Below are 13,231 nucleotides of genomic sequence, written 5' to 3'. Positions count from 1 at the left end.
TGGCAGGGCATATGACATATTGGGTAGATTTGTAACTCTCTATAAATATATGTGGTATTTTGCTGTGATTACCATGTTGTTTCCTGTGAAATTATACTGATTTTACCACAAGAGACTGCAAGCAATAGGCATGAAAGGAAAGATTGTTTTGGGATGAGTCACCTCCCAGCAAATGCTTGAGGACTATTAAGCAATAATGCAGAAATCTTCACTTAGAAGACTTTTGCCTCATACCCAGCTAGTCTATTAAAATTGTCTTGGAGTAATACCAAACAGCACCATGAAATTAATATGTTTTGGGCAATGGGACTGAAGTGTGAGAATCCTTTGGGATGCCTGAGGACCATTTCTTTTGCATCTTTGAGGGTGAACTTCTGATGAGGAGTATAAAATATATTGAACTCAACTCTTTTGTAGAATGACTTTTCAGTTATCAGGAACTTCTGTATGAGTTTGGTTTGGCATTCCCTAGTGATATAGGAGTATGGGGCACCTGCTATGATGTAGCCATGAATGATCCTGTCCTTTCCTGGGAAAAGGTTCCAGCTCCACAAATGAGCCTGCACTCATCAAAATGAAAGACAGATGTAGTGAATCCCTTCAGCTGTCCATCAGTCTTCTTCATTGGTAAATCAATGTCATGACAATGGGTCAATATCTTGCATTTTTCATTAGTTATAGCTTTGATGGACCAGGTACTGGCTGGGGATGTGGAATCCATCAAGTTCCTTCAGATACAAAAAAAAAAAAAAAAAAAAAAAAAAAAAAAAAAAAAAAAAAAAAAAAAAATCTGTGTAGTTTCATAGATATCAGCTGTGTAAACAGCTGTGACTGACAAAAGTGTTTGGAGGATGATATCACAGATCTCTGCCTACATTGGCTTGGCCACTGACCAGAAGGAGTTAAGGGAAACCAGTCTCATGGTTTGTTTGACTTGCATGTGAATTCTTTAAATATCATATAGAGATGATGAAAGGCCTGGTGGCAGCTCACAGTCAAGGATGCTAATAGTGTCATTTCTGCATTAGAAAGACAAGCATACCATGGTTTCTTTCCCCATGTTTCAGGAATGAGGCAGTCTTGCCAGTTCTTTTGATTGTGAACCCTCAGATGACTGTGGAAAAAACTACTGTGGTGGCAAGAGCATCTGGAGAGGGCATCTGTGTTCATTCAGGGGTGGGAAGTCAGGCATGAGTTCATACACGAGATGTCCCCAGTACTGCCTCTGTGCTGTTGGATAAGGTCTTCCACTCATCCCCTAAAAGTATATGCAGTGCACGTTGTCCAGACTTGGAGCAGGGAGAGGAGAAGGGCTGAACAACCAGCGTAGTAACTCAGACATGGATTGAGGAGGGGACAGTCTTCTATGTGAGGTGACTGCCCCCCTGGGCTAGAGGCATTGTAGATGTGAACTCTTTCAATTTTCTTTTATGTGTAGTGTTTTGACCCAGGAACTACCTGAGAAATGGAAGAAATACACAATTCCATTAGAGCCTGAGTCTTGACTTAGGTGTACAGCTGAAGGGAATCAAAACAGAAAAACCTGCAAATACCTCTGTAACTGTGATGTTGTGTTTCCTTTAAAAAATCAAGTTGATGCACGGTTGTCCAAAATTTCCTTTCAGTCTCTGTTTTTGTATTAGAGAGATAATCAGATTCATAATGACTTGCTCTGTGTATAGAAAAAAATAAAGGAAAAAATATGAATGCCTAATTAATGGATCTTGAGACTGAAAGTTTCACTTTATCTGTGTTTGGTTAAATTTGACTGCTTCACGTAAAGTTTCAGATTTGACAACATTAAAATTTATAGGCAACTTAACAGTCAGTTAACTTACCTTAGGATGTGAAAAGTGGAAACTGTAGATTGATATTTTGAAAAGGGAATTAGAATACATCTGATCTAGCATTACACAGAATTCTAGGAAATAAACTATTTTATGACTTGAAGTAGTGAAAACTATTAAGGAAAAGGATTTCCTAGAAGAAACACTGGGCACTTTCAAGAGACTCTATGTATCTATGTAGGCAAATTAGGATTATTCCTTATCCTAACACACAACACATTATCTCCAGTCTTAAGAACAAAACAAAAATATGTTTGGTTATTTAAAGATGGGTATAATTTAGAGAGAAAAATATTCATGTGTTTAAACAGAGTAAACATATCGATGATTTTCAGGAGCCTTCAGCAACTTGGAGAAAATTTCTCTCTTACTAAAATATTGTGAAATTACAAAAATCAGATAAGTGTATTATTTGAAGTGCCTTGCCCTGAAAATACCTTTTCAATACAACACTTTTGTTGGTCAAATTCTTCTCTGCTCTAGACAAGGGTAAATCTGGTGTAACCCACAATCAAAAATGTAAGTACCATATGGAATTCATATAAGGAAGTTGTTAAACTGAAAACTCTGTGAAGAGGGCAGAACACAGCAGATATTTTTGCTACAGAGGATGCTGTAGAAAGATAATTGCCTACAAGAAACAATGGAATGAGTTTCTGAGTGCACTTAGCTCATCATAGGTTGAGTACTTTTATTATTTCTGTCTTGCCAAAATTCTGGGGTTTTTTAAAATTAAAATAGAGCATTGGAACAGCATGAAGGCAAAACAATTTTTGAAATGTCTTCTAATTGCTTATTTCAAATAATTTGTCCTGTATGAAAAGACAATGAACTGCCCCAAAACAAGATGGGGGGTTGAGAATTGTCCAATAAACTGTAATCCCAGAACTTTTCTCTCTAAATTGAAAAGTGAAAATCCAGCTCCCTAATTAAATATATGTCTGCATGAGTGAGTGTTTATTGCATTTTTTTGCAAAAGCATGCCTGGCAACTGTGGTAGCTATCTGCAAGTGATAGGACAATCAATCACTTCTTGTCACCAAGTAAAAGAAATACTCTAAAAAAGTATTGTAGAATTATAGAATAGACTATTTCACTTGGAAGAGACCTACAGCAATCATCCAATACAAGTGCCTGAGCAAATCAGGACTGAACAAGAATTAAAACCTGTTATTAGGGGTATTGTCCAAATGACTCTGAAACCCTGACAGGTTTCAGGCACTAAGCATCTCTCTAGGAATCTTTTTCCAGTGTTTAACCACCCTCTCACTGAAGAAATGCTTCCAAATATCCAGTCTGAATGTGCCATGATGCAGCTCTGAGCCATTGCCCCATATTTTGTCACTGTATCCCAGAGGAGCTCAGCACATCCATCTCTCCTTCCCCTCCTCAGAAAGATGTAAAAAGTAATGAAATCACCCCCTCAGCCCTCTTCTCTCCAACTGGACCAACTCAGCTGCTCATCACAGGACACACCTTCCAGCCCTGTCACCAGCTTTGTTGCTCTCCTCTGGACATGCTCAAGGACTTTCATACAGTCCTTCAAGAGAGTCAACTGCACCTTCCAGTACAGTATCATCAGTAAACTTGCTAATGGTGCATTCAACTCCTGCTTTCAGATTTTTAAATATTCAGATAAATATTTCCAACAGAACTGGCCCTAGAACCCTGAGGAACATCTCTGGTGCTTGGTCACCAGTCAGCTGCAACCCCACATGCTGCAGCCCTCTGGGCTCTGCCCTTCAGCCAGGTGTTCACCCAGTGCCCTGTGAGCCTGCTCATTCCACAGCTGGAGGAACAGTATCAAAAACCTTCCTAGGATCCAGAAAAACTACATTTTCTACCTTCTCTTCATCCATGAGGAGGTGTGACTTTATCATAGAAGGATATCAAATTAGTTAAACGGGACTTTCCCACTGTGAGCCCCTGTTGGCTGTGCCTGATGATTGTATTGCTCTTTAAATACCTCTCAACATACCCAGTATAATATTTTCTGTATTTTTTCCATGATCTGAGGTTAGACTAACAGGTCTGTGTTTCTCTGGGTCTTTCTCCATGCTTTTTCTCTAAACTGGAATAACACTGACAAGCTGCCAGCCAGCAGGGACCTTCTCAGGTTCCCAAGACATGGACCTTGATCAAGAAGGGTTCTGCCATAACCTCTGCTGGCTTCTTCAGTACTCAGGGATGATTCCCATTAGGCCCCATGTACTCCTGAACATTCAGCTGATATGACTTTTACAGTTTAAGGCTCCCAGATTTTGAGTTTGAATAATACTTTGTGGGAAACTCTGTGAACTCTAACTCTATGTAAAAGGCTGTGTTGCCAGGAGCAAATCTAATCTGTGTTGCCAGCTGAAAATCCAGTATATATCGTTATACCTGGGAACTGGTTAAGAAACACCAAGATAATGTTCTGTCTTGACAAAGATTTCTTTGTCTGCAGAATAAAGGTATTGATGCTCTATTGTTGCCCTATGTGACATTCTATTAAACCTCTGATATTTCTTTCCTTTTATCAACAGGCTAAACTCGCAATTACATTCTTTGACAGGCAGACTTCCTAATTTTCAAGGCCTGGACTTTCCTAGTATTGTCATGTTTGAATAGCCATGAATTTCTGCTGTTAGAATTTTAAGTGACATGATGTTATTACCAGTATGCCCTTTAGTTTAATTTGCATGTTTTATCAGCTATATATGCTGAAGCCATCTCTTTGTATTTTTCTTTTATTACCGGAAGCAAAAAGACAGCCACAGTAAATCCCTGTTTTAGCTGAGTTTAAATACTATTTCCTCAATATAGAGCAACAAACAATTTCTGTGAATCATCTGGCTGACAAGGTGACTTAGTCTCTGACAGCTCTTAGAAAGTAAATAATTTTTGGCCCACTGTTTATTGTCTCTAACACTACTGGATGCTTTTCTCTTGCAGTGCTGAGTGTTTCACATGTATCTCATGTTCTTAATGCCAGCTTTTATTTTTGGAATTTCCTTGCCCTCTGCCCTTCCAGAATTATCTATGATGTCCTGCATTTCACTGCTCGGTAAAAGTGCCAGACTAGGCTGGAGCCGTCTGCAGAGACAGAGCAATCATCAACAGTTTGGAAGCTACAAATAGTTTGTTTTCTATTAGTGCATATTCTCTGCAGATTTCACAGAAGACATCTTTGCCACAGGCAGTTCTTAGCGAAGTGTCTGTAGTGGAGTCCCATGGTGCAGAGCAGCAATGAGTCCCTAAAATAACAGTGTGAATTGCTGTTTCATAGACATGCACAAATAGACAAACCAGGCAATATCATACGAGCATGGAATGCTTTAGGTTGGAAGATCTTAAAGATCATCCAGTTCCAACCCTTCTGCAATGGGAAGGGACACCTTCCACTAGACCAAGTTGTTCAAAGCCCTATGTAACGTGGTCTTGAACACTTTGCCCATACTGAAGACAAAAGTGTTAAATGTAAAATCCCAATATCAACTCCCGAGGAATGACACTTGTCAATGGGCTCTCCTTGGACATTGAGCCATTGACCACAACTCTTTAACTATGACTGTCCAGCCAATTTCTTATCCACCAAATAGTCTGTCCATCAGATCCATGCCTCTCCAATTTGGGCCAAAGCTATCAAATTTGCCAGGCACCATTTGCGCTTAGTGAAGCCATATTGGATGTCATCACCCACTTCCTTGTTTTCCATTTGCGTTAGCATCCTTTCCAGGAGGATCTGCCACATGACCTTGCCGGGTACTGAGGCGAGACTGCTTGGCCTGTAGTTCTCCAGCTCTTTCTTTTTCTCTTTTAAAAATGAGGGTTATATTTCCCCTTTTCCAATCAGTGGGAACTTCACTAGACTGCCATGACTTCCCAAATATGATGCATTGTGGCTTAGTCACTTCTTCAGCTGGTTCCCTCAGGACCTGCAGATATATCTCATCGGGTCCCATGGACTTGGGTACCTTTCCTTAGAATGGCCTCAGACCTAATATTTTCCTACAGCAGGTAGTTCTTCATTTCCCCAGTCCTTACCTTTGTCTTCTATGACTTGGGCAGTGTGGCTGGAACACCTGCTGGTGAAGACCAAGGCAGAAAAGTTATTGAGTACATCAGCCATTTCCACATGTCCTGGAGAATCAGGTCTCCTATTTCCTTGCTCCACATTTTCCCTAGTCTACCTTTCATCGCTGAGGTACCTATAGCAGCTTTTCTTTTTGCACTTGATGTCTCTGACCAGATTTAACTCTATCAGAGGTTTAGCTTTCCTAACTTGATCACTGGCTGCTTGTACAACCTCTCTCTGTTACTCCCAGGATACTTGTCCTTGCTTCCACCCTCTGTAAGATTCTTTTTTAATGTGTATGAGTTTGTCCAGGACTTCCATGTAGGTCTCCTGGAATTTTTGCCTGATTTTTTCTTTGTCAGGGTGTGCTTCTGAGGCTGGAGGAGGTGGTCCTTGAATATTAACCAGTTTTTTTTGGGCCACTCTTGACCTGCTGAATTCTACTGCACTGCACAGCTATAGGACCTGGTAACTTGGTTAAATTACTCTTCTTGCACAATGAGGGTGTGTGTGATTACTTGTTCAAGTGCTGTCTTTGGAAAGCAGCAATAGGTGAGAGGATTTCACTCTTTGTGAGTCTGCTGCTCATCCCAGGAGGAGATGCTCACTGATAAAGCAGTACCAGTGCCCCTCCTCTGGTGTCCTCTCTGCATATCTTGTGCGCTGGTGGGGTATGGGGCATTATTTGCTCTGCATTTAGTAGCTGTCTGGCAACAGCTTTAGGACTGATCTCAACAATAGAGAATATTGAGACACTGAATTGTTTTTAAATAAATGTAACTTAATTCTGTGCTGCATATCATGTTCTGGCTGTGATGGTTTGAAAGGAATAAAATTTCTTTTTATGATGAGAAATTTCTTTTTATGTAATGAGAAATGATATCTTTATTTACTGTTTCATGCAAAAAAACCAGACAAATGTTGAGTGTGCTGAGCCTTCTTTAGGCCTTAAAATAGAAATAGACATCTTCAGGCAATGTAAAATTCAAGAATAATTGTTTAGAAATTAGCTTATCTAGGCTAATCGATAAGAGGGTTTAAGAGGGATGAGTAGCACCACTGGTGGGAGGAATGGGGAAAGGGTTGTAATTCTTCATTAAGCCTGTATATTGCTCCATACCAAAAGAACACATGCAGTCAATAAAGATGAGCATCACTCAGCGATCAAAGTGAAAGCATTTTTCAGGAGGCAGAAGACATCATACCCCTTGAGGGAGAACTGTGAAATACATTAAAATGACAAATTGGAAGATTAAGAGTTAGAACTCTATTCACTACCAAAACTCCTAGACTCTGAGAAAGTATTAATTTTAAGATTTATCACAGTTATTTTCTCAAATCTCTTCCTGCTTCATGTCTTACTGTTCCACATTTTTATTCTTTCTCTTCCCCTTTTTTCCCCATAAACCTCTGAACATGTTAAAAACAGGAGAATTATATTGTCACCTCTCCCCTTCCCAACAGCTTTCTCTCTGCAGGTACTGATCATACCATTTTTTCAAACAAAGTGGTCACAAAATTGAACTCAAAACATTTTTCTGAACTCAGGTGAAGTTGTTTAGCTTTGAAGAATGTTACTGGCTGAGAACTGGTGCTAGATCTGGCTAGAAAGCCTGCCTGCTGTATTTTTTGGCTCTATACCAATTGCCTAATGAGGTCTATTATGCCTTCCTACCAATCTTATTTTACTTTTCAGGGTTTTTTTTCTTTTTTTTTTTTTTTTAATTTTATTTTGTTTGCTAAAGCAATTAAATGAAATCCGTAAAACTGTCTGTTCTGGTTTTGACTGGCATGGAATTAATTTTCTTAGTAATAGCTGCTACAGTGCTGTGCTTTGGATTTACTATAAGAATAATCTTGATAACACGCTGATGTTCTGGTTGTTGCTAAGTACTGCTTATCCCCAGTCAAGGACTGTTCATTTTCCCATGCTGTGCCAGGGAGCAGGAGCACAAGAAACTGGAGAATGGGTGCGGAGAGCTGACACAAACTGGCCAAAGGGGTATTCCATACCACAGAATGACACACTCAGTAGGGAATTGTCCAGTAGTCACCAATTGCTTCTGGGGATGGGATGGGCTGGGCAGCAGTCAGCAGGTAGTGACCAATTGTATTATACATAATTAATTTATCTTCCACTGTCCTCCTTTTTCTGTCACTCATTTTCATTAATATAATAAATAATAACAACAACAACAACAAGAACAACAATATTATTTACTATCATGATAATTATTAATTATTGTTATAATATTTTTACAATCATTAAACTGTTTTTCTCTCAACCCATAATGTTTAATGTTTTTTCCTGATTATTCTTTCCCTCTAAGAGGAGGTATGGGGGAGTATGAGCTGGGAACCACATGGAGCTTAGTTGCTGGCTGGCATTAGACCATTTGCAAATATTTCCCACTCAACTAAATCCACATTCTCTGGTAAATATAATGTTGAAACAAGAAGTAAAATAACTCTGATCTGCTTATGAATTCAGAAGCCTGCCAAATGGAGTTTTCTCAGTTTTTCCCTAACAGATCAGGTATTTTTGATTACAAAAAGGATTTGTAATTTTTTGGTTACTGACTCAAGATCTACAGCCTCTTCACCGTGAAGGTCTGGGCATCTTTTACCATCATCTCCAGTGAGAAGAGGAGATACTTCTCTGTCCTTTAGCTTTCACGAAATGAAAGGGGAATAGATTTATTGTCACTGTCAGTTCCCTGTAGACCTAGGAGGGTCTCATGGAAGGCACTCAAAACCTGAAGACAGCCTCAGTTTTGTTAGCAATACTTGTGTCAGGCTTGGCCTAGTGTCAATAGCTTCTCCTCAGCTATGGGACTAGCACAGTCAGTGGGGAAAAGTGAGCAAAGATCAAGCATAATATGCAAAAACCCTAATTGATAAAAACAACATAAAGAGCAAAAAAATTCCCTCCCCTCCAATTACTCTTTGGACTTACTGGTGGTTTAAATTGTTTCCTTTAATGAACTTACTGTTGTGCTGATTGTTAGATTATGTCTTCTGATTCTCCCTCTTTTCTTCTTGAACCACAGATTCCTGTGCTTCTCAATCTGAGTAAAGATCCAGATGTTAACTTGCCTATGAAACCATTAATCTTCTCATTGGCCATGGGTGCGTGCCTTGGAGGTAAGAGTTTATGTGAGAAAGCCGACATAAGGTAACAATTGTTGCATGTATTAACTGGCACAATAGGTTCAATCATTTTACTGTGCAAGGCATATGGAGAGCCTGATTCAACTCCTTTGACTTCAAAGCACTCCTGGATGAAGATCCCAGTCAGTTGCTGCTGCTACAATGGGATTTTTGCAGTCTCTGTTTGAAGTCTGTATCTGCATAATCTACAGACATACACAGAAACAGTCCAGATGGTGCTTATAGGGTTCTGATCTTTTGTGAGAGAAAAGACAAAGATACATTTGGCTTTCAGAGCAGAAAGCCATCATTACTCATTGAAAAGATGCAGAAAATGGATAATAGCTAAGATCTGAATGCTTGATTCAAAATCTGCTGAAGTCACTGGAAGGTTTGCTGGCTGGTTCTGGATACAGAAATTATTTCAGTGTCCATTTGCTGACCTATTTGTTACTCCTCATTGTAAGGAAAATACTTTTGAAGTCTGTGGGAAATGTACGTTTAATAATGAATCTAACAGCCATTCTTCTAGTGCCCATCTTGATGTTAACTGGTATCTTGTGTATTGTCAGTACATTAGCACAAAACAAGGACATGTTTTTGTGACTGTTTTTAATTTTTTTAATTGAAAAGGCAGCATGTATATACTGTAGGCCCTGGATTTTGTCTCTATTTTTTTCTAAGAAGAAAAGAGAGTAGCAATCCAATAGTTTTTAAATTAATACTACAAGGATGTTTTTAGATTTTGGAAAATGACTTTTGAAGATGTTACATTACAATGTTTCCATACAGCAAGTCCACTAAGTGCCATTAAAATGTATAAGTTTTAAATCAGAAATAAAGTTAGTACTATTTTTTTGCTACTTAGAATTTTAATGCTAATTACATTGTATTGGCTGTGTTTTGATCCCTAAATAATTAGGTAGTTAAGTTATATAAAGTTACAATTAATAATATGTTGTTCCACTATGGATCCACCCCTTCTTGCCCTCCATGCCCCTCTAAACAGTTCCTGTGACTCCACAGGGATAACTAAAACCAATTTTGTGTACAATACAAGTTCAGATTTGTTTATTCAACTAAGTGATTGCTAGTAAAAGTGACCTTAATGCCTTACAATGATTACAGTGATGTAATTTACAGATTGAATTTTAAAAGCATGTTGCAAAGGCAGGACGATTTCGTACCAGTTTTTAAGTTGAGGAATATCTCTTTGTGCTTGTCATTACTCATCATTATATTGTGACTTTATTCTGTTCCTTTTTAAAACCAGTGATTGGAATAATCAGCATATCTTCATATAGATGTTTGCCATAAAAATATTGTACCTCTTCACCTTTTTATAGGACTCAGATTTCTTAGAGGTCTTTTTCAACCTAAATTACACTATGATTCTGTGAATTTGTTGATCATTGAACATACTCTCATTTCATTAAATTTTCAGATTTAAAAAAAAAGCATAAAGAATATGAAGTTAGTCAGATTATGCTAACAATCTGTGTGGGATGTGCCTTACCAGCCTTGGAGTCTTTACCAGTCTCAGCTGATTTTCCTAAACTATCAGTTATCATCTTAACCCAAATTCCTTTAATTTGATTTGCTGAAGGGCTGCCTGGATTTTGAGAGATTTCTGTGTGTATGCAGTATGAGACAAAATTTAAAATGTAAACAGTATCATGAGAATGATTTGAGTGATAGAGATTAGAGATCCATACAAGGTGCCTAGGTGTTCAGATCCATATAAATATTTGGATAAAAGGTTAGATCATCATTAGCAAAACCTGAAACTTTCCTGACTGTTCTCCATTATGATAAAGCTGAGCATATGCTGAGTTATACTGGCAAATGTCTTCTAAGGAGTGTTAGGCTGAAATTTAATATGCTTCTGATTTTCCACTGATGAAAAGCTAAAGGACAGGAGCTTATTGTTGGAGAGTAAGAAGTGTGTGAAAGCTTTGGCTTTAAAAGATGCAGCCTTGAAAAGTAGGGGGAAAGGGTCTTTTCTTTCTTAAAAAAGGAAGTGTTGATGGTCCTTAAAGATTATTTCCAAAAGAGAATTCCCATCATCCCTGAAGTGTGTGAAGGAATCCTCAAGGTCGGCTAATGCAGTTGCAGAAGGAGTAGATGACAATGACATTGTTACTGCCTGGTGCTTAGGGCAAAAGATTGGATCTTATCGCTGCTTATGCAACCAAGGGAACATGAGAAACAAGATATTTTGTCGAAGAGTCTTATGAAATAATACATTACAACTACATATTGTAGGGTTAGCTGTTTACTACATAATGCAGAACTTCATTTCTGGTAATTTGATAACATTTCTGTAGTTCAGGGTAAACACTACTAATGTGTCTGTAAAGGGAGCATCAGCATTTGTGCCTGTCTTGGAAAATGGCATCCATTTTCTCCTAAAAAATTTTCCAGTGGTTTCAATTACTTTATTCCTATTGCCACGAAGTGCACAGGCAGCTACATATTTGGAAGATGATAGGATGAGAAAAGGCAGTAATCTTCCTTCATTGCTTTAGCTGTTGTCTTGGAAATGAAAGAAGGATGGAGTCAGTCTCAAATAAGATGAAAAGACCTTTGATGGTATAACTGTCACATTGTTGTCATTGTCTCCCAAAAGAGAGCTGCTGCTGCTAAATTTCTGTCTTTCATAGCCTGGTGCTCAGGCAAAGGCAGTAAAGGAATATCACATAGATGTTCCTTGTTCTGTGAAATGTGTCTCTGAAGGTGAGAAGGGATGAAAAATTCTGTCTCTTAATCAAGAAAGCCAAGGGCAGTGATGACCATGATGAGTTCCTGGTGAGAGTGTCACAATTTCAAATTTTTTTGATATTGCTCTCATAGTTGGCCTGGTTTTGTTGGTTTGGTTTGGTTTGGTTTGGTGTTTTTTTTGTTGTAGTTTGTTTTTTTTTTGTTTCTTTGGTTTTTTTTTTTTTTTTTTTTTTTTTTTTTTTTTTTTTTTTTTTTTTTTTTTTTTTTTTTTTTTTTTTTTGTAAAATTTTTTTTTTTTTTTTTTTTTTTTTTTTTTTTTTTTTTTTTTTTTTTTTTTTTTTTTTTTTTTTTTTTTGTTTTGTTTTGGTTTTTTTTTGGTAGAAATTTTCTTGTTTGGTTCAGATCAATCTTACACAGTTAAGAAATAAACACAGTAATTTTCCAGGGGATCTGGTTCGGGAAATTTAGATCTATATTTGTCCCAGATAACTTTAAGAACTTAAGTAGTAAATTAGCAGTCTGGCTGCCCCAGTCTCCATATTTGGTGATGGAGATAGTGGTACAACCAAGATGTTCATTCATCTGCTGAAATTGCCAGATGATCTCTGCAGAGCACACTGGAGCCCCTCATGTGACTGAGAGGAGCTCCCAAAGACAGGTGAAGTGAATTCAGGTTTTTGGGGATTCTGATTAGTCAAATCTTCTGGATGCTGAACAGCCCTATTAATTCACATCTTCCTGGAAGTTAGTGGTTAGGCTGATGAAGACTCTGGAAAAATTGAGTTGCTCATTTTAAGTTTTTTTAAGCATGATCTGCCAGTATTTCAATTACATGTTAACAGTGAAGGGAAAGAAATCACAAAGTACAAAAGGTACTAAAGGAAGTATACAAGGAGGAAACTTATGGGGTGTTCTGATGAATCTGTATGACTTTAGCATGAGAGGGCTCTGACTAAAGCTTCATTCATTAATGTTTTGTATTCTAGTACTTGATGGAATTATAACACTCTGGAGACTGAGTTTTATGTAGACCTTCCAACACTGTCTGGGGAATGCTGAAATTCTGGAGAACAAATGAAGGTTGCTAGCTACAGCAATTTCAGAACAAGAGGAACTTTAATTGCACTTTTTATTTTGGCTCATGACTTTTAAAAGAGCATAAAGTCAGAATTCAACTTAAATTGAGTAAGTGTACAGTCAGAAATTCAGCTGTTAAGATTGTTCAATTGTGTAGAACTAGACTATTTACTGAGCTGAGAGCTTATAGCTAAAATATTATTTGAGGGGTTTTTATACATTTGACATTTAAAGAACTGGCATTTACTTGCCTTTTTATCTCTTTCTCTCTCTCTTTTTTTTTTTTCTTCATGATTTATAAACAGCATGCTTTTGAAAAAAAAAAAGAAAAATATCAAATTTATTTTTGAAAGTTCCTACCTTCTGAGATCTCAGTTGC

General features: G+C 37.8%; 1 protein-coding gene across 1 annotated transcript in view; it reads left to right on the top strand.

Annotated features, from left to right (window-relative positions):
* The window catches only part of OCA2 (OCA2 melanosomal transmembrane protein), a 159,892-nt gene that overhangs the window by 98,846 nt on the left and 47,815 nt on the right, over positions 1-13,231 (top strand). Inside the window, 1 exon segment of the mRNA XM_041468525.1 lies at positions 8,955-9,048. Coding sequence (XP_041324459.1) covers positions 8,955-9,048 — 94 coding nt within the window.

This window comes from Pyrgilauda ruficollis, unplaced genomic scaffold (assembly GCF_017590135.1).
Source record: "Pyrgilauda ruficollis isolate IOZ18807 unplaced genomic scaffold, ASM1759013v1 scaffold22, whole genome shotgun sequence".
In the NCBI taxonomy this organism is placed as follows: Eukaryota; Metazoa; Chordata; class Aves; order Passeriformes; family Passeridae; genus Pyrgilauda; species Pyrgilauda ruficollis.
The sequence above is the reverse complement of the archived record's forward strand: the minus strand, read 5'-3'. Positions and strand labels throughout refer to the sequence as shown.